The sequence below is a fragment of the Zonotrichia leucophrys genome, chromosome 1A (assembly GCF_028769735.1).
Source record: "Zonotrichia leucophrys gambelii isolate GWCS_2022_RI chromosome 1A, RI_Zleu_2.0, whole genome shotgun sequence".
In the NCBI taxonomy this organism is placed as follows: domain Eukaryota; kingdom Metazoa; phylum Chordata; class Aves; order Passeriformes; family Passerellidae; genus Zonotrichia; species Zonotrichia leucophrys.
Genome location: NC_088170.1, coordinates 52,685,807 through 52,710,287, shown reverse-complemented (window position 1 = coordinate 52,710,287; position 24,481 = coordinate 52,685,807). Strand labels below are relative to the sequence as shown.

Here is a 24,481-nt window from a genome sequence, read left to right as displayed (position 1 = left end):
CATGGAGGATTAGATGCAGGAAAAATGAAACGAGTGATGGTTACAGGTTCAGGTTTAGGCTCTATTGCCTTCAGTACTCTTCAGGAGCATGTGTCACCAACAGCTTTGTGTCTGCTGCCTGGGATCCTTCAGGATCACCATCAGGACATCCCTCTTGCCTAGTTCATTATCTCCCTGCCTGGAGGGAAGGACCCCTGCCAAGAAGTATTATTTAAAGCTTGCACCCAATATTTAAACTTGAATAATAAACACGACCATCAATCATACTGTTCACAGTGACCAGGGAAATGAAAATGTCAAGGCAAAGATAAAAATCCCTGCCTTGCTCATGTGAGTTGCAGATGGCAACTGCAAATCTTTGACAGAAATATCAGCAATATTTAAGTTTATTTCTGGTTTTTATCTAAGTACTGCTAAATATGAAATCCATAAACAAGAAGCAGAATCTGTGACCTGGAGCTTTTGACACAATTGCTGCAGGCTATGATGCAGCACATATGGCCTCCTTTGATGCTTGGGGTGTAGCTTTATTCCCAGAGTGTGAATGCGTACTCCGTTCCCAGCCTGTTCCAGGGAAGGACAGCAAGGTGTGGCCATCTGTGAATACACAGGTCTGGACATCATCAGAGGCTCTGGGTGAAAGCTGCTCCCTGCTCCTAGGCTGTTTTACCAGGTGTGGCCGACACCTTCTTTAAAAGGACAGCATCTGGAAGGGCTTTCTATTGGCAGCACTTAAATCCCTGACGTGCCCGCAGATCCAAAACCTTCAGGGCCCACTTGGGTGAGGGTTTCCCTTTCCCTCATCACTACCCTCTCTATCCCTCAGCCGCGGGAGTTCCCGCGTACCCGGGCCTGAGCTGCCGTGTGCGGGATCCAGGCAGGAGAAGGGAGGGACCCTGCGCCCCATCCTGCCGGCATCCCCGTTCCCGGTGCCGCCCGTGTCCCCCCGGGCCGTGCCCGGACCCTCCCGGGGCCGCCGCTGCCCGCCGTGCTCCCGGGCCGCCCGGCGCATGCGCGGTGCCGCGGCCGCGCGGTGGCTCCTGCGGGGACGCGGGCGCCGGGGCCGCCGCGACGTGTTGCGCTCGGAGCCCGCATGGGCTGTGCCGCACCGGCTGCTGCGGCCGCGCCGCTCCCGGCCGCCCTGCTGCGGCCGCGCCCGGCTCCGCAGGCTCCAGCTGTTCGCTGGGATGCCTTAAAAGACCTCTGCCTTCCCGCAGTTCATTTCGGGCTGCACTTGCCTCCTCCTCCTCCTCCCCACGGCTTCGAGCGAGCCCCTTCTTGAACTGCTCGGCACATTATTGCTGCTCGGTGCAGGCGGGCATTTCCATGCGAGCGCCAGGCGCCCGCTGCTGTAACGTGCATCAGCACATCAGCCACCTCCCGCTCCGAACCCGGAGCGATTTCATTACTTGTCGTGGTGCAGGGACCATTTTTCGGCAGGAAGGTCCAGTGTAAGTTTATTTTCGGCTTCCGCTCTTCTGTACGGCCGTCGGTTTTGTTCAGCATCCCCCGGGAGCCGAGGGAACCGAAGTTGCCAGGTAAATGCCCCCTTCCTTGTCTGCAGCACTTGGGGAGGCGGCTCCGGTCTGCCTGCTTGCATGGCTGCTGCGCCGCTGTTGTACGGCACGGGTTGCGAAGCGGAGGCAGCGCTTATGGCACAGCTGTCACCGGGCATCTCGTGTCGCCGCCCGCCTCTCGTGATTTGGCTCCGCAGGCTGCGGGGAGCGGGGCTGCCTTGCCCCGCACAGCCGCTGCTGCCGCCGGGGTCGCGGCCGCCCCGCCCGCCCCGCGCTGCCCGGGCCGACGGGGGCTGCGCGCCGGGCCCGCGGGGCCGGGGGAGCGCACGGGGCCGCTGCGGCAGCGCGGCCCGGCCGCGGCCCCGCCGTCACCGCTGTCGGTGTTGTCCCCGCAGGCCGGGCGGGCGCCGCCCGTCCCTGGGGAAGCCCGGCGGCGTGAGGCCGCCCGCCGCCGCTGCTTATGCAACACATCATCGATAACCACCCCGACATGGCCACGGCGCTGCTGGCGGGCGAGAAGCTGAAGGAGCTCATCCTGCCGGGGCAGCAGGATGACAAGGCGGGCGCGCTGGCGGCTCTGCTGCTCCAGCTGAAGCTGGAGCTGCCCTTCGACCGCGTGGTCACCATCGGGACCGTCCTCATCCCCATCCTCCTCGTCACCCTCGTCTTCACCAAGAACTTTGCCGGTAAGGGCGGCAGGACGGGCAGGGTCGTGTGCCAGTGCATGCTGAACGAGACCATGGTGCTGGGGATGTCAGCCAGCCCTCGCCGTGGCGGTGGGGACAGCGGCAGGGTGGGGACAGCGGCAGGGTGGGGACAGCGGCAGGGCGGCAGTGCAGCTGCCCCAGAGCCACCGGTGCTCGGGAGGCGCCGCTGCCCCTCGCCGTGGCGAGCAGGACAGCGGTGTTGCCTCGCTGGGCAGGGTGGTGGTGTCGCCGTCCAGGCCGGTCCCCAACGGGGACAGCTGCTGCCTCCTGCCCTGGCCGGCAAGCGAGGGGTGGGGAGGTGCCGGTGCTCAGTGCAGGTGAGAGCTGGCGTGGGTGACAGAGCAGGTTAATAATGCTTGAGGTGGATCCTGGACAGGTCCTGAGCTGGACCCTGGCTGATGTCAGGCATTGTCCTGATGTTACTTCTAGAGCGTGAGTGTTAACACAGCCTAGCAGGGAGAGGCTGATGCTTTCATGGAGACTGATACTATATATGGAGCCCCATGCAGTGTGCTCTGCCGGATTGTGGCAGTGGAAATCACTGGTATCTCTTCTGCTGAGGGTCATCTTTCATAAGCTGGTAACAGTCTAAAAAGCCTGGTTTGAATGCCCATCACCACCAGCCTCAGAAGGTCACGTTTTGGTCAGCCTTGAAAATTACCGATCCAGTGAACTGTTATGGCACGTTTTGGGCCACTAGCACATGTGTAAACATTGTTTTGCTGTGTGGATTGTAGGCTTGATGAGTGTAGCTGCCAGTGCATGACTGCTTTTAATGTCCCTTGAAGCTCCATACTGAAAATCCATGGGAAATTATTAGTGCTTTAATAAGCAGAACTGACCTGGCAGATCTGGCAGTCTGTAGTTTGTGAGGTGAGAATTGGCTATAGTTAACCAGTTTAAACATACCAGAATCAGGCTCTTGCTTTGCATGCTGCTTTGGGATTGACTTCCAGTCCTTAATACTTGTTTTCATTATGAGGTGAATTAAATCACCTAGCAGTAAAACTGCTTACAAATGGAGTCTGGAGATTTTTCTTAATTATAGTTAAAACTTTTTTAATCTACCTCATCTTTTAAAAAATAGTTTTATAGCTCAAGATCTTCAGTCACAGTTAGTAAGAACCTCATCTTTTGGATGCTCTTCTGGAGGTATCTTGGAGAAACCATGTTTACAGGGTACATGAAAACTGGCTCTTCATAGCAACTGAAAGACAGGTTTCAAGGTCATCTGTGGGATGCAAAACTTTTGTGATCACTTCCTCTGCAGAGAACTAAGCTAATGAAAAGGCAATCCTACAGCAGCTCACAGGAGGGCATGCTTACATATATGCTTTCATACTCTTAGAGATGCACAGATTTGAGCCTCAGTACACCTAAAGACAGCCTTGGACGCAGGCAAGGTCATGCCCCCTTCATGTGTGTTCTTGAGATAGGGCAGGATTGCTGGCAGAAGCCTCTTGGTGCCTCGCTGCTTGGTCAGACAGCAGCAGCTTGCTCCATGGGAAGAAACCATCTGAGGCTGCAGATCGTAGAGAAGTGTCCAGTCTGAGACTCAGATTTATACAGTGGATGTCCCTGTGTAAAGTGTAGTCCGCACACATACAGAAGAAAGACGGCCTGTTGAATTTGCTCACATCTGCCTATTCTTCTGAGTTGAGTTTGTTTTGTGCTGTGGAAGACTGTGTTATCTAGGCTCACAGTTGTGTTCCAGATTTGTTTTTCAGAAGGACTAAAAGCAATGTCACTTATGTCTACTTATGGGCTGTGTGTGCTGATTTGACCCAGTCAGATAGACAAATTATCTATCTATCTAGATAGATAGATAATAAGCAGTAGCCTACTGTGTCCTGCCAGGACAAAACTTATAAGATAACAGAGAAAACACCTTTACATCTCTGGGAAAACGCGGGATAACATTCTTCTCTCATATGATGTCATGTTTGTTCAGATGGTCTCAGTTAGAAAAATAATATGGGAAAAGGAAAATGTTATGCAAGAGAATGTAATAGAAAAGGTCTAAGGATCTAATAAAACTAAATAGATAATTTTTAAGCTTAAGTCAAAGAGTTCCAGGTTAATGAATTCATTTCTGCTTCCACAGAGTTCAAGAGCAAAACTTACATTAATTTTAATGTGATCTTAATCAGATGTTGCTCTTTTAATGAAACAGTGTTTACTCAGACTTCTTTGCTAAATCATGCATGTCCAGAGATACTGACCCTGGTATAACAATAGTTCAGCTGGATTCCTGCTTACAACTGTTTCTACAGTTTGTGTTGTTTCACCCATACACTGTCACCAATCTTGAAAAACATCTAACTTTTTTTGTTTTGAATACTGCTCCTTCTGTGCAATTTAAATAGTAGCTATGCAAGTACAACTTTGCTGATGAAATTGAGTAAGGTACCTACTGCCTTTTGGTTGTGAATATCATAATAGCTTCCCAAACTTTGCTTTGGGCCCTTGTGTGCTTATCTGATACTTGCCATTATTTCTCATTCTGTTTATGATACCCAGTGCAAGCTATGTGAAGATACCATCATGCCACTAGACTGAAACTAACCCCCTTTTCTTGGGTCTATTCCATCTTACTTAATCAATATTGGTAAAGTTTCTGGAACAATGGTATGTGCACTCAAGACATGAAAATGTAGTTGTCTAAAAGCAGTGATTTCTCAACACTTTTTTGCTGAGGATTGGAAGAACCCTCATGATCAGTGGGTAGAGGAGATCAGAGCCTCTTATCTAGTTTATCTGTGTGCAAAGTGTGGCTGAAAGTCAAGACCAGCTGTACAGTCTGTGCAACAAGGCTGGAGAGAATTGGTCAGGCAGGGTGGGTGTCCTGCCCTGGGGCTGTGCAGAAGGCTCCCCATCATCATGGAAAGCTGGGAGTCCCCAGGCAGCAATAGCTCTGTTGGGGACAGAGGCTGCAAGGAAGCATGAATGAAAGCAAAGTTCAGCCCTACGTCAGAGGACAAAGAAAGAGCATGGTGTTTATTTAAAAGATTGTAATTGACAACCTTAAAAATCATTATGCCTGTAGTATAATATATTGTATACTCTATTTTGCCTGTGGCTGCCTAGTGAATTATGTTGTTTTAGTGCCACGGGCAAAGTCATTGTTTAGGTAAACACATGTGCTCTTCATGTAAGTGATTTATTTGCCCTTGAGTTGGAGTGTTCTGATCTTTACATTTCTTTTGAGAAATTTAATGACAAATTACTGTTTTGGTAGCATAAGAGGCAAGACCTAATTGTTTAGCAGATACTGTGCCAATATTGTGAAAAAATCACAGTTCATCTGAGCTTAATGTGTTACAAAAGACTTTAAATTAGATACTGTGCTTTTCTTCTATCAAAAAGTCATAGAACTATTTGGGTCATAAGGTACCTCAAAGATCATATATTCCAACTCCCTGCCATGGACATGGATGCCTTCCATTAGACCAGGCTACTCAAAGCCCCATCCAGCCTGGCCTTGAACAGTTCCTTGAAGAGATGGGAGATCCACAACTTCTCTGGACAATCTGTTCACCACCCTCACAGTAAAGAATTTCTTCCTTGTGTTCAATCTAAAGCAACCCTTTTCCAGTTTAAAACCATAGTCCTGAGAAACAGGCCCTGCTAAAAGTCTGTCCCCATCATTCTCAAAGCCTCCTTTCAGTGCTGAAAGGCCTCTTTCAGTAGGGTCTTCCTGGAACCTTCTCTTTTCCAGGCTGGACAGCCCCAGTTCTCTCAGCCTGTCATGGAAGTTCTCCATCCCTCTGATGAGTTTCGTGGTCTCTCTGGTCTCACTGGGGCAGATGTTTCCTGTGCAGAGAGTTCCAGTCCTGCACATGGAGTCTCATGAGGACAGAGGGGAGGGCTCTCGACCTGCTCCGTGTTGTGCAGCCCTGGGTGCGTGGTGTCCTTACAGTCTGGCTCAAGGGGGAAAGAGGGGTTGTCATCCCTGGTGGGCTTTGGCTCTATAAATGAATCTGTAACATATTTTAAATATATTGGGAGATAATTGGGAGATAAGGTTTTGTTTGCATACTAGATTGCCATCTAGTAGTGAAGTATTTGGGGTGCATTTGGGGTGAAATTGAGCTCTCTGCAGGAGGAAAGCAAAGGGCAGACACACTGCTAGGATGTGCTCCTGAAAGGTAAATTCAGGCTGCAAAGGAGGCAGTAAGAGCTTGACCATTGATTTCAGTGGGGACAAGAGTTCACTCTGATGGCTGAAGTAAGATATGATTCTTGCTCTGGCCCCCACTTCCTAAAGCTTTTCACCGGAGGAAAGAATGTCATGTAGCTAACCTCCTACAGTGTCATTTCTGAGTCTCCTTAATCTCCTTTGGTTTTCAAGCAAACCAGTGTGATTCCAGAAAGGACACCCCTAGAAAGTTAATTAAAATAAATCTATGAATCTATAAATCTTTTCCATTTTACTGAGCATAAGATCATCATAAAGTCATCTAGGAACAATATTCAGCTACCCAACACAAAGAAAGCCCACATAAGCACTCACAAAAGAAGAATGAATATTATTTCCCTTTCTAAAACTCAACCATGAATGGACTTGATATAAAACTAGAATATCCTCTATTTAGAGGCCAATGTATGATGACCTTGAGGATAATAAAGGAAGTTTTCAAGGCATTTTTCTCTCACCTAGTGGATGGAATCTGTATTTAACTGAGTTTTCTGGTTTCCTGGAGTCAGAGGGCTCTCAAAAGACAGCATAGGCTAAAGGATATCTCTCCAATAGCAGTGTCCTTTTTGAGGTAACAGTGCATACAGTGGGTGGTCCCAAGGGAACTTTGGTTTGCTCTGGTTTTGTTTGAAAATTACTGATTTAAAGATAACAACTGGGTTTTTTATTTAAATATGAGAGCAAATGTATTTGAAAGAACACATGATGTAACCCCCATCAGAACAGCGACATAACTCCCATCACACCCTGTAGAGTCTTAGCCATCTTCTGGAGCAGCCATGCAGATGTGTATGCAGTGCTTTGCAGAGATCCATGCTTGTATTTTACTTTCTGGAGGTTTGATTTCTCATACCAAGCTTTTTATTTCCTAGTAGTTAATTATTCCTGTGCAAACTAGAAGTAAAATACAATCAGGATGAACAGAGAGTTCAGATATGATAGTACTGCACTGTCGCAGTGTATGAATAGGTGAATATACCAGGTACTGCCTGGTGGTAAGGCAAATTTTATGTCTGTTAGTATAGGTTGTCACTTTTGTCTTTCCATTTTAGCTGCATTGAAGCCTCCTGGGTTGTTCCCTTTCCTATAAGGGATAAAGGTTTTGGGATTCTTTTTATTGGAAGTGTTTCTTTCTGACCTAAGTCAGCCTTAGGTTAATATTTAGTGAAAGAAAGGATAATATACCAAATTTAATTAAATTTAGAGGGTAAGGATTTAAGGTACATAGTCTTAGTCCAGCTGTAGTCTGTGTTGGTTTTCAGTTTATAACTTTTTTAGTTAAAAAGTTTCGGTATCTCTTGTCAAGGCATGGTCAGTATGGATATAGATAAACAAGATCAGTCCATCAGTCCTTCGCATTTTCACTTCCTTTCCAAAATGCACAGAATGTGGAGCGTTAGACTGCCAGTTTGAGGTGGGTCTGTTTGATGTTCTGTGGTTTTTGTCCTTCACTCTCCCTGGTTTTGCCGTGGCACCAATGCACACCAGCTGCAGCCATGGGTGGGATGCTGCTGGGTCAGCCTGTGCTGTGTCCACTCCTCCACGGCTGGCAATGGTGCTGAGCAGCCTTTGGTGTTGAGTGTCTCCTGGCATTTGCTGCACCTCCAGCACACTGTTCTGTAATCCAGTAGATTGAGAGACACTTGGCTCTCATGATGTGCTGCTTAGTTCTTTTGTATCACTTAATGTTTTTAGTGAGTGGTTTAAATATTCCCGTGTTGTGCTGGGTTGAGAAGCAGCCCCAACAGTAATGTCTGTGGGAAGTTCTCTCTGTAAGGGGCCAGAGAGTGGTGGGTTCCAAAGGAGATTACATTACTGGGTTTGTTGTGTTATCTTCACAATATTGAAATATTTTGGGTTCCAAACTGATGTTGTAATAGCACTGCTAAGTCATATCCCTCTTGTACAGTGCCTCACACTTTCTGTTCACAGGGAATTATTCTTCCCATATTGCAGTCATGTTTGCTTTTCCCACCCGAGCTGTTAAATGCTGGTATTTTATTAAAATAAAGCAAAGCATTCATCCAGTTGATTTTTATACTTTAGTAAAAAGCCAAGCTTTGGCATTAGTTTTCATGGTAGGTTCTTAAAACAGTACCTACAAAATACAAAGGAGGTTACTCAAAAATACTGTATTTCTGTGTCTCTTAGCAGTGGTGTAGTTCACCCCTCTACCATCCTTCTGCTGGAAAATTTTCTTAAGAAAACAATGGAAGGAAACAGTGTTTAATGGCTGAAGTATCAGTTCAAGGTTTTATGTTATATTTTCTGATTTGCAATCATTTGCATAAGCAATGCTTACATTACTGTGCAGTACAGTATATGCATGAGTTCAGCGTCTTTTTCACTTTTCACCCTACAGTATGTTTGAAATAGTATATGTCATATTTTTATATTATGAGATGGAGTTTTATTTTGTATTTCTGGTCACTTTTCTATTTTTATTTGTTTCGAATTGAGTCAGGATAATTACATATGCTTATTTAGGTGACTTACCTAATAGATGGCTTTTGATCTTACTTTCCATTTTTTCTCTCCAACTGCGCGTGAAGAAAGTGAAGATGGCATTTTCCCAAGTGACTTTGTTAGTGCTAAGAGTACAGAGCTGGGTTGTTCAGTGTATGACAAAGTGATGACACCGCTGCAGAAATTGTTCTGAGGTGATATTAGCAGAGAAAAGAGAATTTAGGGAGGGTAGCAGTACCACTTAAGTGCTTTCTTAGCATATATTTTTTAAAAGGAATACAATGATGCCAGCACCCACAGGCTGGCTGCAGTTTGGCTGCTGGCTGTTTGCATTGCTGATGGAACTTTTCCCAAAGGATTGGGGCCCTTTACACACACACAAACTTGAGCTGTGCACAGGATACCCTAGCTGGGACTCTGTGAGCTTCGATTGTTTAAAGATTTGCAGTTCCACAGGTGAAAGGTGAATAGAAAGGTATTCTTGAGGAAATGCATGAGCCATACATCACTCCACTGCAGTTCCTAGGGACTGCAGATGTTTTTTTCTGTCATAAATTCCATTTCTCAGACCTCATCAACACACCTACATCATAATTTTTTAATCATGTCTTTAATAACCTGTTTGCATTATTAACCCCTTCATTTTTTCAAGTGTCATATGTGGGAAGAGGTCCAAAATACAGATGAATTTTAGCTTACTACATACTTTCAGATAACCAACAGATTTGAACAGACGGCAAAAAATATTTCTGTTTAAGAGCTACCTAATTTATTCACCTTTGACAAAAGGAAGCCTTGTGAATAAATAAAGAGTAAGGTCAAGACTGTTTTTCAAAGCTGAAATATTGGAGGCTCTTTGTTGTCTGTAAACTAGATAGAAATCATGCATCCATGATGTAGAGGAAATTTCAGCTGATGTGGTTTCTTACATGTATAAAAGTCTTCAGGAAGAATCTGCATCATCACTGAATTCCTTGGGTCCTCTCAGTATTAAAAATAGCTGCAGTGGACACCCTCAGTACACGTATATGTTTACAAAAGCTGAATAATTTCACAGTAAACCAGCATAATTCTTGTAGATTCCTTCTTTTCCACATGATACAGGATTTATTCTAAGAAAAACATTGAAATCAGGAAACACATTTCCATCACTGGGGATTGTGTCCCAGGCTTGTATTACACTCTTGCATTTGAATGGATGCAGCTGTTCACTGTGATAGCAGGCACAGTTAGCGAGCTTTGGGGCTTTGTTTGCTTTCCTTCAGTGGCACCAAGCCTGTCATGCAGGCTCAGAGGAGTTCATGGAGCAGTGCTGCAGCCAGGTGCTGAGATGTGCGGTGGGGTTTTTGCAGCTCACAGCTCAGTGACCATTTCTGGAGGTTCAGTTTAATTTTAGTTTTATGATGAAGTAATTATTTCACATTTTGAGGCTGAGGTACCTTACCTTCTGTGAGATTGATGTTTTCCTTGGGAGTCAGGAGCCCTCCACACTGGAATGGCAGAGCCCTTGGGAGCCTCGGGTGGTGGATTGTTCTGTCTCTTCTGTGATGAATCAAAACCCAATTTCTCTACACATGGAGGAGCCAGTTTTCCAAAAGCAGTAGAGCAGCCATCTCTGGCCTCTAAATACTATGTTATTAACATAATGTTATTACCTAATGAGCTAACTGTTGGTCCTTTTCTTCTTTTTCAATATGAATTTTTCCGGGTGCTGTACTTTATGCCAAGAGGTACTTAATACAAGCCATCTTTTTAATTTCTAGTCATTAAATAATAATAATGCAATAGAAAGAACATGCTGTTTCCTCTTGCTTTCTGTGATTGTATTTTGTAGTCGACCCTTGATGTAAGAAGCCACCATGGTTCATGTCTCATCAGTTTCACTGGATTTTCATGATTCATTTCATTTCAGCACATTCTTGCTGTTCCTTCAGGTGTTACTGCAGTCCACGTTATGATACTGTCTGAGTGCATGTAATTGCTGTGGGGTTCCATCTCTAGAGGGCAATTTTTGACCTCTGCAAAACATTAAAATATTATTTTCACACCTTACTACTTCTCCTGTGCAGAACATCTGTACATCACTGAAATTCCACTCACCTCCTCATGCAAGCACTAAATTTAGAAGTGAACGTTATTCAGATCTCTTTTGTAGGACTGACTGCATGGCTGAATTTCGTTAATTATATTTAGATTAATAAATTCCTTTAAATTCAGATCTAACCTTCCCTCAAATCCTGGCACCAATAGTCAGCCACTATAAATAAGCTCTCTTTTCAGTGACTTTACGATGCTGCATGGCCACTACATGGTAGAGGACAGCTCATGACTGAGGACACATTCCTCTGTAGGAGCAGCCTGAGGGATTTCATCTAAGTGTTTCTGCACCTTCCTCAAAACAGCTGCTATTTCCAATACACACCAGACAAGCAGGAGTAGGTGTCTGTTTTTCCTGACTAACCTGGGCAGGTGTACAAAGCCTGAAGCCTCAGATTTCCAGTAAGGGTGAGCACATCAGCTGCTTTTAGAAGAGTCAGAGTCTGTTACATACAGGGAATATGGTTCTGTAAATTTATATATGCACCAGGAAAGTGCAGTGTTAATTCATAGATTCTACAGATCCAAAATATTTGCAGTTCAAGCAGCAGTTCTGCAAGGCAAAAAGACCCAAATTGGAAATACAGGGAGACCTGCTGCTACCCTTGCACTTCAGTTACCCTTGTGGGTGAGCCATTGCCAATCAATCTTTGAAATTGCTTATCTGCAGCTCACTCTTTATGACTAATCCTTACAGAGTATAGGCAAATAAAACCCAATAGCAGCAGTGGTTTCCTGTCTCATTTTTTTAGGGACTTTCTTTTCAAGATTTTTTTCTTAAACAGGACAAGTGGTTTCAGAGATTGGGCAAAAAAGGCTTTGCTGATCATGGAGAAATTTGTACCTTAGGAAGACTTCATGGGCATGGAACCTCTATTCAGACTGGAAAGAATATTCCCTAAAAAAGGTAAAGGTATTTTCTCTTTATTTCAGTAAAACTACTAATTCTTAATAATTAGCTTGCTAAGTTGAGGCTTAGTTTGATGGATGTTTTCTCATTCATATGAGTAAACTCAGTGAGTTCAATAGGACTGTATGACACACAAAATAATTTCAGGGATCCATGATTTCTAACCTTTAAATATTCTTTAAATAAAGTAGTTGAAATAAAGTAGTTAAAATAAGTGAGTTTTTCCTTTTGCTGACAGTTAATTTGGGTATTAGCTAGCATTTGTTAAAATCATTTGAAGCAGAATTGCATATTCCTTGAGGATTGTGTGACTGGGATGGAAGACATATATACTGTTTAGATGATATTTTACTTTCTTAGACTACATTTTCAAACTTAGTAACATTAATGTTCTTTATTCTTTTTTTTTTTCCAGAGAGAAGAGGATCCAGGACATTTCTTCTTTTCCATTTAAAAATTGCTGAAAAAGTACTAAATAAATTATTTCTGTTTCTAAAAATAAAGTTTGCTACCTGCTTTCTTGTGCAATCCTTTTAGTACCCAAGATGAATGAGGCATGTATGTCAGATTGCTTCCATGTATGTGCCACAGAGCAGTATGATAAGGAATACTCCTGTTAAATACCAGCATTTATTGCTGAATTAAACACTGGCTGTTTATTGCTGAATTCAGGGAGTTTCTAATTTGTTTTGTCTATTAGAAATGTGGGTGCTGGGAAGTGATGGTCAAGGAGAATCAGAGATTCTACCTCAATGTTGGATTTCTCCTTGGAGACAAGTGGAGAGGACTGCACAGGGAGTGCTTCAGAGATGCTGGCTGGATTGCCAGCTTACCTGCAGAGGCAGGTTGGGCACAGGGATGGGGATGGTTTAGAGCTCTCTCCAAGAGGGCAGAGTGCTGGTTGCTAGGAAGGACTAGGCTAGCATGAGTGTGCAGTGCATTTAACTCAGTAACTGCAGTTATCCATTTCCTTACCTGATCCTTAGCTGGGGTCTCCAGCTCGAGTGTTCCTGCCCTTGTGCAGAGGCCGGAGGTGCAGCCTGTTCGCAGCACCTGATCCCCAGCTCTGCTGCCTACACCGTGTGGGTTACTGGCAGTCATGCTGAATGTTAACTAGATCCTTGAAGAAATCTTCACACAAGAGGCATACTTACCTTTGCCTTGAATTGAATTCTTGCCTTGCAAGAATTTTCTTTTTATATTTTTGTATTATATTTTCTCAAAACTGTTTCGTTTTTTTCCGTCCGCTGTTGGAAAATTTAACTGTTTCTTTTGCTTTACTCAATTATTACATTGGAATGCTAAATAATGCTTTTCAGTGGGAAGATTAATGAAGTATGATTTCTTTTTCTGGAGTAAATTCTAAAAGCTGGAGGTCACAGGAGGCACATACAATTTGTTATCGTGGTTTATATTTTGACAAATATACTTTATTCCACTGGGAATGCATTAGGTACAAAAAATCATTTGCCCTGTTATGTAGGAGCATATACTGGGGGTTTTTTTGGTTTTTTGTTTTTTTGGGTTTTTTTTGTAATGCCTACCAAAGCACTCTAAATGTGTATTTTGCAGCCTGAAAAAATATTATTTAATTCAGGGCCTCTCAAAGAGGACAGTTGAATGTATATTAAAGTATGTGGAGGTTGGGGGACCACTGAAAGGAGGTGGCTGACCTTGGGTTGGGAGCAGTAGGAGTGGCAGTGTGTGCCTGCAGGAAGCCCACAGGCATTTCTCCAAGCCTTTTCTAAAAGCAGCAGTCTTGACGCTCCTAGCTTCAGTACTCTGACACTTCACTCCTTTCCATACTGTCTGGATTCTTTCTAAAGAGGTTTTTTTGAGCACAGCCCCTTCCATTATCCCTCTCCCTACCCTGAGTGTCTTCTGCAGCCATGCACTTTCATTCCCCTGAGATAAGAGTTCTGTGCCACAGTATCTCCCTCAAGTCACTTCTCTCCCTTTCAGAAATGCTGAATATGATGGGATGGGGTGAGATGTTGCAGAGTGAGGAATGTGAAAAAACTTATCTGCCAAGGGATTTTAATTTCTCAAGTGGCATAACACAATCAGTTGTATTACACAACTAAGTAATTCTGTGTTGTTTATTTCATCTTGATTGCATGTCTGAAAAATGCAGTCAGATCTCTCTCATACCTTATCCTAGGGGACAGTTCTGCAGATTTCTAGAAGCTATTTAGGTGCATAGTGAGCAGGATAAAATGCATTTATGTACAATTGTTGAAAACATCTGACATATTGAAAAAAGGGAAATGAAGCTTCTTAGTGTGCATGTTTAGGCTTAAGTTAGTATGAAAAAATCATCACTTTTATTTTTTTCAATGTAGTAATTACTAGGAATATATCTTTCAAGGAGCAGAGAGACAGATTGTTTTTATGGGCTTTAAACTAGACAACATTGAGAGGATGACCAATCCACTCAGCCATAATAATGCTCCCTAAGCTTTTAAAAATTTTCTTTACAACACTTTACTTCATTGCTGTACACAGTTAAACTGTGGCATCTCAGGAAAAAGCTGTGTTTCATGGTGGCTGGAATGGCTATATGAAAAAGGACCTTCACAATCTGTGTAATTTTCACCGTAAAAGAAGAGTATCAGTAGAAACTTTCTATATTTATGAATATAAAGTTAAAAGAAAATGCATTTTGTATATTGTATGATCCAACACCTGAGCTGTGATTTTAACACCATTGCAATCTTTTTTTAATGCTACTTGCCTATCAGGAGAACATTGTAAAATCTGCTGTGTCTTCTTGCAAGTGCATTAAGCAGAGGTCTCCCAGCTAAGTGAGTTATGTGTGTGAGAACAATGTGTTCCTCTGCTGTCCTCATCAGATCTGCATGTCAGTATCCAGCTATACATCACTGCCTTTCCTAACAGGATCAGTTACTGACATGGTGTTTTTCTTTTTCATTAATTAATGATGGACACAGGCTGCAGTAAAGAAACAGTCCCATACCCTGCTATACCTGGATCAAACACCTTCAGGGTGTTTGTTAAATGCCAGGTTAACTGGTGCCACTGTCTAAGAAGGAGCATTCACAAAAACTAACTCAAAACCTGGTGTGGATCCTGCTTGGCAGCCTCTTGTCAGTGCAGAGAGACAGGTTCTTTGCCCAGGCAACAGCTAAATGATTTTGCTTTGAATCACTTCTGAAGGGAATTCTTCTCTTCTCAGTTGTCTGGACCATTTTCTAGGGGAATGAGCTTCTAGGTTTGATGCAATGCTTTGTGAGTCAAATCCTGCTAAATATCCCTGTGGAATAACTTTACCAAAATTTATGACATTATCTGGCAGTAATTATAGCTCAAAGATAATGCTTAGAGAGGTTGTGGCAGCCCCATCCCTGGAAGTGTTCAAGGCCAGGCTGGGTGGGGTTTTGAGTAGCCTGGTCTAGTGGAAGGTGTCCCTGCCCATGGCAGGGGGGCTGGGACTAGATGATCTTTAAGATCCCTTCCAGCCCAAACCAGTCTGTGATTCTATGATTCTATATTAGAAAATACCTTTTGAATAAAATAGTGTTGGAACCCCACTGCTCTCACTTCAATCAGTTATCACAAGTCCCACTGGCTCTACTGAGGATTTGTTTTTGTCTGAAGAGTCTTGGGATTTACATGTTATACAACGAAAATCATGCCAATTTTGCAAATATGCAAAGAAAATACTGGACTAGTAGCAACAAGGTACAAAAAATTGAGTAAGAGTGGGACACCATGCTCAGCTGAACAAATAAATTAGAGATCTTTTACAACCTCACAGACAATTAGGTCAGATAAAAACAAGTTAAACAGAGGAAAAGAAAACAAATTCCTCTCAAGTGACTTTTGCTTTTCCTACTGTTTGGGACAGCTTTGTAGCCTGTAATGCAGCTGGTCAGTCCATACTGGAGTTCTGAAGCTCTTTAGGTTTTTTTCACCGAAGCAGTGACAGTGGATGGAGTGCAGTTAGTCTATCAGTTATCTGTCCAATGTAAATGTTAAATGTTAAGACATTTTCATTTTTTCTTTTTTTTCTCATTTTTCAAGGAAAAAAATATTGGATTGTTGTTGTATATATATAGTTTTGGCAAAGGTCACCCTAGCTTTTGGGTCTTGGTGAAGACAAGTGAAAGAACTAATCAATTTATTTTATAGTAGTAAAATATGATGCAGGAATCAAAAAATAATCCTTGTGGCTGATTTGTAGAAATACTTGCTGCTGTTTTCCCAAGCATTTGTGATGTTGAGACCTGGGAGAAATGTACTCATGTCTGCCACAGAAAACCTGGTGTCATATGGGAAAGTTCTACTGGGCTTAGGGATACCCAATTACAAAAATTCTGCTTATGAGAAACACAGCATTCAGCTTTGCCTTTTTTTACCCCATGGCAACATTTTTAGACAGGAATCTGTTTGGTCTCCTGGAGAATTCTACAAGTCTTTGACAGTAGGAGATTAAATTTTTTTGTGTGCATCCCTTCATGGGTAGGGTTGGGAGGCTGCATAATTATGAAACCAAGGGAGTCAATGAGCGTTTTTCGTGTTACATATGTCTGTAAGTATACCAAAAATAGTCTAAATGGAAGTGCTTTAAGCTATCCTCTGAGACTGAAGTTAGCTTATTTTAAAATAGTCTTCAAAAACTATATTAAAGTATTTGCAGGGCATGCTCACTTTACAGGCTGTCTTGAGTAGCAGCATTTATTCTGTCAACTCTGTTTAAGTTGGTAGTGTTAATTCTCTCTAGGTCACAGAAGAGGTTTATACCTCCACACCAAAGAACTAATTTTTGCTGTGCTCACATGTGAAAAGTAACTGGTCAAGTAGGAGTCATTTGATAAGCCAGAAAGATTAGTGGGAGTTGCCTGTCTATTAATTTTTAATATTCCATTTGTTGTTTTCAATATGATTTTTTTTTCATTTTTATTATTAAGAGAACAGTGTCATCATGCTCTCCCAGGGAGCTCTGCTTGATCTGGATTGTAGACTTTATTCAGAGCCAGAGCGGGCTTGGTGTTCTTGAGCAATTCTCAAGTCAAGAGAGCGTGCCTTTTCCTATGGGCCTCATTCTGGGAAGTTTTTTAAAGGTGTACCAGAACACTCTAAAATATATTCTCTTTGTTCTACCTGTCAAAACATGAAAACATGGTCTTCCTCTTTGAATAGGATGGTCATTGTTCTTTGGGGAATTAATGCTGCTTTAGATTTCACAAGTTTTTTCTCTCTTTCATGTACTGCTAGAAAAAAAAGATCATGTAATAACATAATTTATCTACTGGGTCAGGGCCTTTATCTCAACATTCTGATGATGATGGTAAAATACAAATGTTTAGAAGGGGTGTTAAAATAGACAAGTAGGTGGTGTAATTTCCTTTGACAAACCCTTTCTGTCCTCCAGCAGACTATGGCTGAAATATTTCCTGAGAGAAAAATTGCATCACTGTGAATTTACTAATCCTTGCTATACTTTCTCTCCTATTACTTTGTCTGATTTCTTTCTTGATCCCCAGTATCTGTTTCTTCCGTAATACGGTCTGAGGGCAAGTTGCATTTAATTACAGATTGTGTAAAAATCTCAAAGTTACAGTTTCAAATGTAGACTTTAATTTTCATACCAATGAATAGTTAACACACTAGATTCTGTCCTGGTCAGTCACATTTTTATTCAAGAATATTAGCTGAGAGGGATACAGTTGACTAAATCTTTGTATGTCTCGAGTTTCATTTTTTTTCTATCATATCAAATGAGTTGGCTTTGTTAATAATTATTAAAAACATTGCCTTAAGCTACATCTAACTTATTTCTATATAGAAGAATTCTTAGCTGAGATAAACCTTAAATTTCATATAATTTTCAGCATTTGCATGGAACATCCTCAGCTACTGGCTTTGTAGTGAATATCAGGTCTTTTAGCTTTACAGAGTTCACGTCACAGTTGCTCAGGATATTGTTTTCAGAGAAGTCATTAAACCAAAATATGTATTTCTTGCTGACATTTCTAACTCAGGGTCATTCTAAAACTTTCAGGTAAATAGTTTTGCCGTAGGGTTTGTGAGGATGTGTGCAGTCTGAGCTGGCTTATAGATGTGGAGGGCTTAATGGTCATGTGAAGATACAGTAAAATAAAATTGATATAATTTGAAATGTTTATTTTCCAGAGCCCCTTTTGTAGGTTAAATGCACAGCAGTGACTTTTCTCTCTGTTATACAGAGGAGCCAATATACTGTTACACACCACACAACTTCACCCGCGATCAAGCCTTGTATGCCAGAGGATATTGCTGGACAGAATTAAAAGATGCCTTGCCAGGAGTTGATGCCAGCCACTGGCCCTCCTTGTTTGAGCATAAGTTCCTACCTTATGCACTGCTGGCTTTTGCTGGGATAATGTACATTCCAGCTCTGGGCTGGGAATTTCTGGCCTCAACTCGACTGACTTCGGAGCTTAATTTTTTGCTTCAGGAGATTGATAACTGCTACCACCGTGCAGCTGAAGGGCGGGCACCAAAAATAGAGAAACAGATTCAGTCCAAAGGCCCAGGGATAACAGAGAGAGAGAAAAGAGAAATCATTGAGAATGCAGAAAAGGAAAAAAGCCCCGAGCAGAACTTGTTTGAGAAATATCTGGAAAGAAGAGGACGAAGTAACTTTTTAGCTAAGCTTTATCTTGCAAGACATCTGTTCATCATCTTTTTAAGCATCATACCAATCACATACTTATCCACCTACTATGCTACACAGAAGCAAAATGAATTTACGTGTGCACTAGGTGAGCCTCCAGACAAAACGAGCAGCTCCAAATTGCACATCAGAGTGAACTGTAAACTGCCATCTGTCCAGCTCCAGCGGATTATTGCTGGTGTAGATATTGTTCTCCTCTGCTTCATGAACTTGATAATCCTCATCAACTTGATTCACCTCTTCATATTCCGCAAGTCTAACTTCATATTTGATAAACTGAACAAAGTCGGAATAAAAACCAAGAAACAGTGGCAGAAGTCCCAGTTTTGTGATATTAATATTTTGGCCATGTTTTGTAATGAAAATAGGGACCACATAAAGTCATTGAACCGTCTGGATTTCATTACAAATGAGAGCGATCTGATGTACGACAACGTGGTGCGCCAGCTGCTCGCGGCGCTGGCCCAGTCCAACCACGACGCCACTCCAACCATGCGGGATTCAGGGATCCAGACCATAGACCCAAGCGTTGATCCAGCAGACATTGATGCCAATGAACAGCTCATCATTAAGAGGCCAAGGAAGAAGATGAAATGGATCCCGACCACCAATCCCCTTCCCCAGCCATTCAAGGAGCAGTTAGCCATCATGAAGGTGGAGAACCACAAGCCTGATAAGCCCAAGCCCGTGCGGAGAAAAACAGCGACAGACAGCCTTATAGCTCCTTTGTTGGAGTCTGCTGCAAAGACCTCACAGCAATCATCCGCTCACAAGAGCGAGCCAAATGCCATCCCAAGCACAAGCAGTGAAAAAAAGCACACACGGCACTTTTCCTTGGATGTTCATCCATATATACTCAGTAGCAAAAAACCCAAGCCAGAGGTTCAAGCCATGCCCTCGATGCCTACGTCAAAAAGCCAAGAGGGTGGATTTTTAAACCAGGAAGAGAATGTTGTAGTGCATGTTACCTCCTCTCTCAAAGGTACAGTATGCCATAATGCCCATACCACCTCCACAGGCCATAATTTACATAGCAATCTTAAGGAACTCAGAGTTTATTGAAACTGTTTGACCTACCTTGCTAGATTTGGGGATAGCTGGTAATCTCAAGGTTTGCAGGTCTCAGAAATAGAGGTTCTCTCTCTTAAACAACTGTATGGAGGGTAAGGATTATTCCAGGTAGAGCTGTACAAAAGAGGCTGCAGGCTGTTGGTGTGAGTAGTGTTTCAAATGTAAGCATGTTTTCACAACTACAAATGTGGTCATGCCTTGCCAAGGAAATGAGGAGCATTTGGCTTCCATGATACCCTTCCTGCTCCACCAGCACCTGGCATGTTTCAAACCTGCCTTATTTTCAAGTCATATGGAAACTGCCATGGTAGATGACCAGTACCCTGAGCAGTAACAGCCCCTTAGGGGTGTGTGGGAGACTATTAATGGCTGTTAAAGCTGCCTGTGGAAAAAAGATCTCTTAGACTACCAACTCTCAGGGGTTGTCATATGTTTGTCACCTAGAAAAATCAAAACTCAGCTTGTTGACATTGTTCTTCACGCACACTTTAAATTGCCCTGTGTCCTATGTGGGCCAGAGGATGGATGTTCTGAAGTGTGGGTGCTGGTCAGGGATTCAGGATTTCTGCCATTCCCTTCCCATGTGGCCTCACAGGAGATGATCTTTCTGTGCCTCAGTTCCCTGTGGGTCCTGTAAAGCCTGTCTCTTTCCTAACTCAAGGGAGTGTTTCAAATATATAAGTAATTGCTATGAACTAGGATGATGAGGAAAGCCATTTGAACATTACAAAAAGTGATAGATCAGTAAATAAACTGATAGAGAGATATCTTCTTGTTTATTTTTGTAAGCTACTGACATAAGAAAGAAGCACAATGCAGTTGAAGTTACAGAAAAATCTGTACGTACTTAAAGCAATGGCTCTCATCTCATTACAAGCTAAGACCTCCCTCTGGGCTTCGACAGACTGACCTCTACCGTCACCCCACTGCCCAGCAAAGAAGTGATTTGAGGTATAAAAGTTTCTGTCACTTCCAAATCCCTATGCTCCTTAGAGTCCTCCAACTCCCCAATGTGCATGTGAGCTATTCTACAGCATTCTTTATCCAGTCACCTGCTCTGATTTCAACTCCTCAAAACTGCTGGGGTTGTCTGGTTCAATTACCTTAATCTAAATTAGTGCTTGAATATTTTAAGGGCAAAAAATAATTACTGGAGTTTTGAGGCTCTGTGACTCCCTATTCACACTAAAAATTTTCAACTTTGTTTTTGAGTTAGATCTACATTGCAGTCCATCAGGTAAGGCAGACTTATAAATTCTAGAAAGAGACTTCAATTTATGACAAATTCCTGAGTTCTTTCTAAAGACAATTGGCTTACAATGTGTAACCACTGGTTTTTCCCATTGAAAATATCAATGCCTTTTGTATTGCATCCTGTGGATTTCAATAGTCATTGCATTTGTCAAAACATTAAATCATACTGTTTAAAAAACACTGACCAGGCTAGGAGGGGAATAAATATACTTTTCAGTTGTTTTGGTTTTTTTTTTCCTTCATTTTACAAAAATATCATTCACATAAGGAAGCATGAGCATGCATAAAAAAGAGTGAGATTTAGAAACCCCACTTCTTGTTTGTCCTGTTTCCCTGAGCTTACAACCCTGTTGTTTTCAAACAGTCCTGTTTGGATTTCTCAAAGGGTCCCAAGAAAATTCCGCTTGGGATCCTCTTCTGATCCCACTGAAATCAGTGGCGAGGCTGCCAATGCCTTTTATTGGTTCAGGACACTCCTCACTGATGGACTGCAATGCTGGGAGACTACCTGACTATCTGTGTGTTTTGTTCTCTTGCAGACACCCCTCACCCTGCAAAAGAGATCCTGTACTCATCCGAGGCATGCAGAACTGTGCCCGCGGCTGCGGCTTTTGTCACGTGCAACCACAACCACATAGCCACCACTGCTGCTGCCACCAGCGTGGCTCTGAACCAGGTCAAGCCAGAGCCTGCTCCTGCTCTGAGCTGCAACCCAGCCCACCCCTTGCTGCACATCAACACGCTGTACGAGGACCACGAGGAGGAGGTGTCCAGCATGATGGACAATGGCATTCACTCTCCGGCGGAGCCCGGGGAGATGCTCTCCATCCCCACGCCCAAGCAGATCCGGCTGGCGACGTTTGACGAGCCCATGGCCATGGTGAGCTCGGTGGAGTACTGAGGGCAGGCCCGGGAGCGCTGGCCAGGTCCCTCCCCCAGCAATGCAACTCACTGCATGAGCATGGAGAGTTTTCTCACGGACTATCGCTTCTGGTAATAACACCAAACGGTCTTTCAGGATCACATCATAAGCACTGGCAGTCATTTGCAAAATAGAATAGAGGAAATCTGGTGGAAATAGACCTTTAACACTAAGACAAACCATTAGCTCTAACTCTAAACTATAGCTTCCTGATTGAAATGGGAATTAGCACAATTTATGAACATTAAGAGTCTAATGGCATGCCACAGCAATTTTAGTGAGTGTTTAAATCCTTTGCATTCAGAATCACTGATTAAACTTAACATGGAAGTGAGGTATACTTTTTAATGGCAGCAGTTAAATAAGGGTTCTTTTCTAAGCAGGGAGGTTTTTTTTTTTTAATTCAGGATTATGAAAAAGTTATATGCAAGCAAAATTTGTGTTTGTTTGTTTATTTAGCTCACTGATGTTGGGCTTGATGAAGACTTAGCTGAAAGGGCCTTACTACCACCAGCATTTAAGTGCAAAAGATTGACACACTCAATCTCTTGCATTTATAAATGAAAATACCTGAATTATGCCCCGCCCTTTAACATGCTTATATGTTTGATGGAAGATGATTAAATTAAGAGTTTATTTTTTTAAATATATTTTACCATGGAAAAAATTACTTTAATAACTTTTCAAACCAGGTGTTACTTTTAACAAAATGTGTAGAAGAGAGTCATTGTAGCTGCTTATTTTTTCATAGTGTATTTATGAACCAGGTTAGAAACTTTCATGGGTGCTTCACTGATACGAACAACCTTACAGGGGTCATTACAAAATATCTTACAAAATATGAAACCAGCAAACCTGTTTTCAAATAACACACAGTTAAAGAAGTCTATTAATTCAGTTCTACAGATTTGGCTAGTCCTTGATTCAGCAAAAATTAAGGCCATGGATGACACTGAAATGACTCATGTCTAAAACTAAGCACACACTGAAATGGCTTTGCTGGATCTGGGCTCTAGTGAAGGCAGACAATAATGCTGCAGTATGTGCTATCACTGATTCAGTATTTGCCATCCTTGGCTCAAAGCACATCTTCATGCCCATCTTCCTATAATTACGATATGTGTGATCTAATAGAAAACTCTAGTATAACTAAAACGTCTATAAAAGTGTATCATGCAATAACCATTCTCAGCAAAATTATAGTGAAACAAAAAGTGACTGTGTAAAACAATATTCCTAGCTGCATTCAGAATTACAGACTGTGTGTGTTTGCTTCAAAATTATGTATAATGGTAGAAAAAATATGCAGCACAAATATGGGACTGAAAATTTGAGTTTATTTTTAATTTATTACCTCAGACATGGATATATTATACCAATATTTAATGAAAATAGTACTGAAAATAAATGCCTATTATTCTGAATATTTTAATGTGTACTACTTCCTAGCTTAGTGTTACAACCAACCCCTTAAGCAGGGAAACTGAAGTTCTTGTCAATAGATCCCTCAGGGTGGATTAGAATAAAATGACACTGAATTATCAGTGTACATTTTTGAGGCAAGTTTATTTTAAAACAAATTGGTTGCACTGGGAAGGAGCCATTTTGTTTCTTCTCTGTACAATTACTAAAATATGACAAAGAAAGTATATGAGGAGAAGAAAGAAAGAGATGGGAAGGACAAGAGTAGATAGTGGGGAGGAAAGATGTCACTGCCCGTGGATCTGCAAAAATACTTGATTGTTGCAATTTTGATGTCCATGGTTGGAGTCATCAGGGCAGTCTTGATCTGTTGGGGCCAGCACCCAAACAACAAAGAGTTTGACAGCTTATATACATTCAGGTTTATGTGAGAATGCCCCAGTAGTTCCCCCAGGGAGGGATTTTCTTTGGGGATCTTTTGGTGGTTTGTGGCCCCTTCCAATGACACAATTGCTTCTTTGGTCCTGTTCCTGACTGTGCCAGCTGTGCCTCCTTAGGGAGGAATAGCTTCAGGCCCCTGTATGAGTGCCCAACACCTGCCCTGGGAGGGAGTTTTATGCTGCCAGCCTTGCTGGGGGAGAAGAAATTGGTATGATGAAAAGCGTTGCCTCATCTCTGCAGGATGGGCTTAACAACCTTTTACCGTATCTGGCATAAAAATGCTTTGTTGAAGACATCATTCCCATGTTATGAGGGAAACAACAGCCAAGCTCAACCAGCCCATCCGAGCAAAGCTCAATCCATCCCACATCATTACATACAATGGGGATTTTATGATAAGCAGTATGCAGGACCTGTAATTTACATAATGGAAAGCCACCATTCCCCTTACATTAATTAATTCAGTTGTGCCCACTGCACGGCCTCTTTGGCCCGAACAGCCCAATCCCATAATGGCAGCAGGGCACAGGTGCTGCCAGCAGGGCAGAGGGCTGGGGACAGCTGGAGGAGCTGGCTGGAACACCCTGAACTCTGGGAGCTGAGGGGGGACATGGAGCATGGTCCTGGGCTGCTGGGAGATGGGACTGCAATGCTCCTGCTGGCTTGTGTCCTTCCAGCCCTGGGGAAAGGCACTGGAGTGACTTTAAATAACAAATCTGCCCCTGCATAGCCTGGGTCTCATCCCACTCAAGGTACAGGAGTGGAGCATCACCTGTGACAGGATTGCAAGCAAGGTC

The 24,481-nt window shown here is 42.8% G+C and overlaps 1 protein-coding gene across 5 annotated transcripts; it reads left to right on the top strand.

Annotated features, from left to right (window-relative positions):
- The first annotated feature begins 1,033 nt into the window (after positions 1-1,033).
- Positions 1,034-23,245, top strand: PANX2 (pannexin 2). Of its 5 annotated transcripts, none has more exons than XR_010438705.1 (5): positions 1,034-1,538; positions 1,913-2,203; positions 18,105-19,556; positions 20,435-20,596; positions 21,439-21,505. XR_010438705.1 is itself a non-coding variant. In XM_064702772.1 (5 exons), the coding sequence occupies exons 2-4, from the start codon at positions 1,978-1,980 to the stop codon at positions 20,552-20,554; spliced, it is 1,710 nt and encodes a 569-aa protein (XP_064558842.1). In that variant the 5' UTR covers positions 1,034-1,538; positions 1,913-1,977; the 3' UTR covers positions 20,555-20,596; positions 21,439-21,564. The 5 variants fall into 5 exon arrangements, 4 of the variants coding, with proteins under 4 accessions (XP_064558842.1, XP_064558840.1, XP_064558841.1 ...); XM_064702772.1 differs by having other exon boundaries at positions 20,523-20,596; positions 21,439-21,564; XM_064702770.1 differs by lacking the exon at positions 20,435-20,596 and having other exon boundaries at positions 21,439-23,245.
- The last annotated feature ends 1,236 nt before the right edge of the window (positions 23,246-24,481 follow it).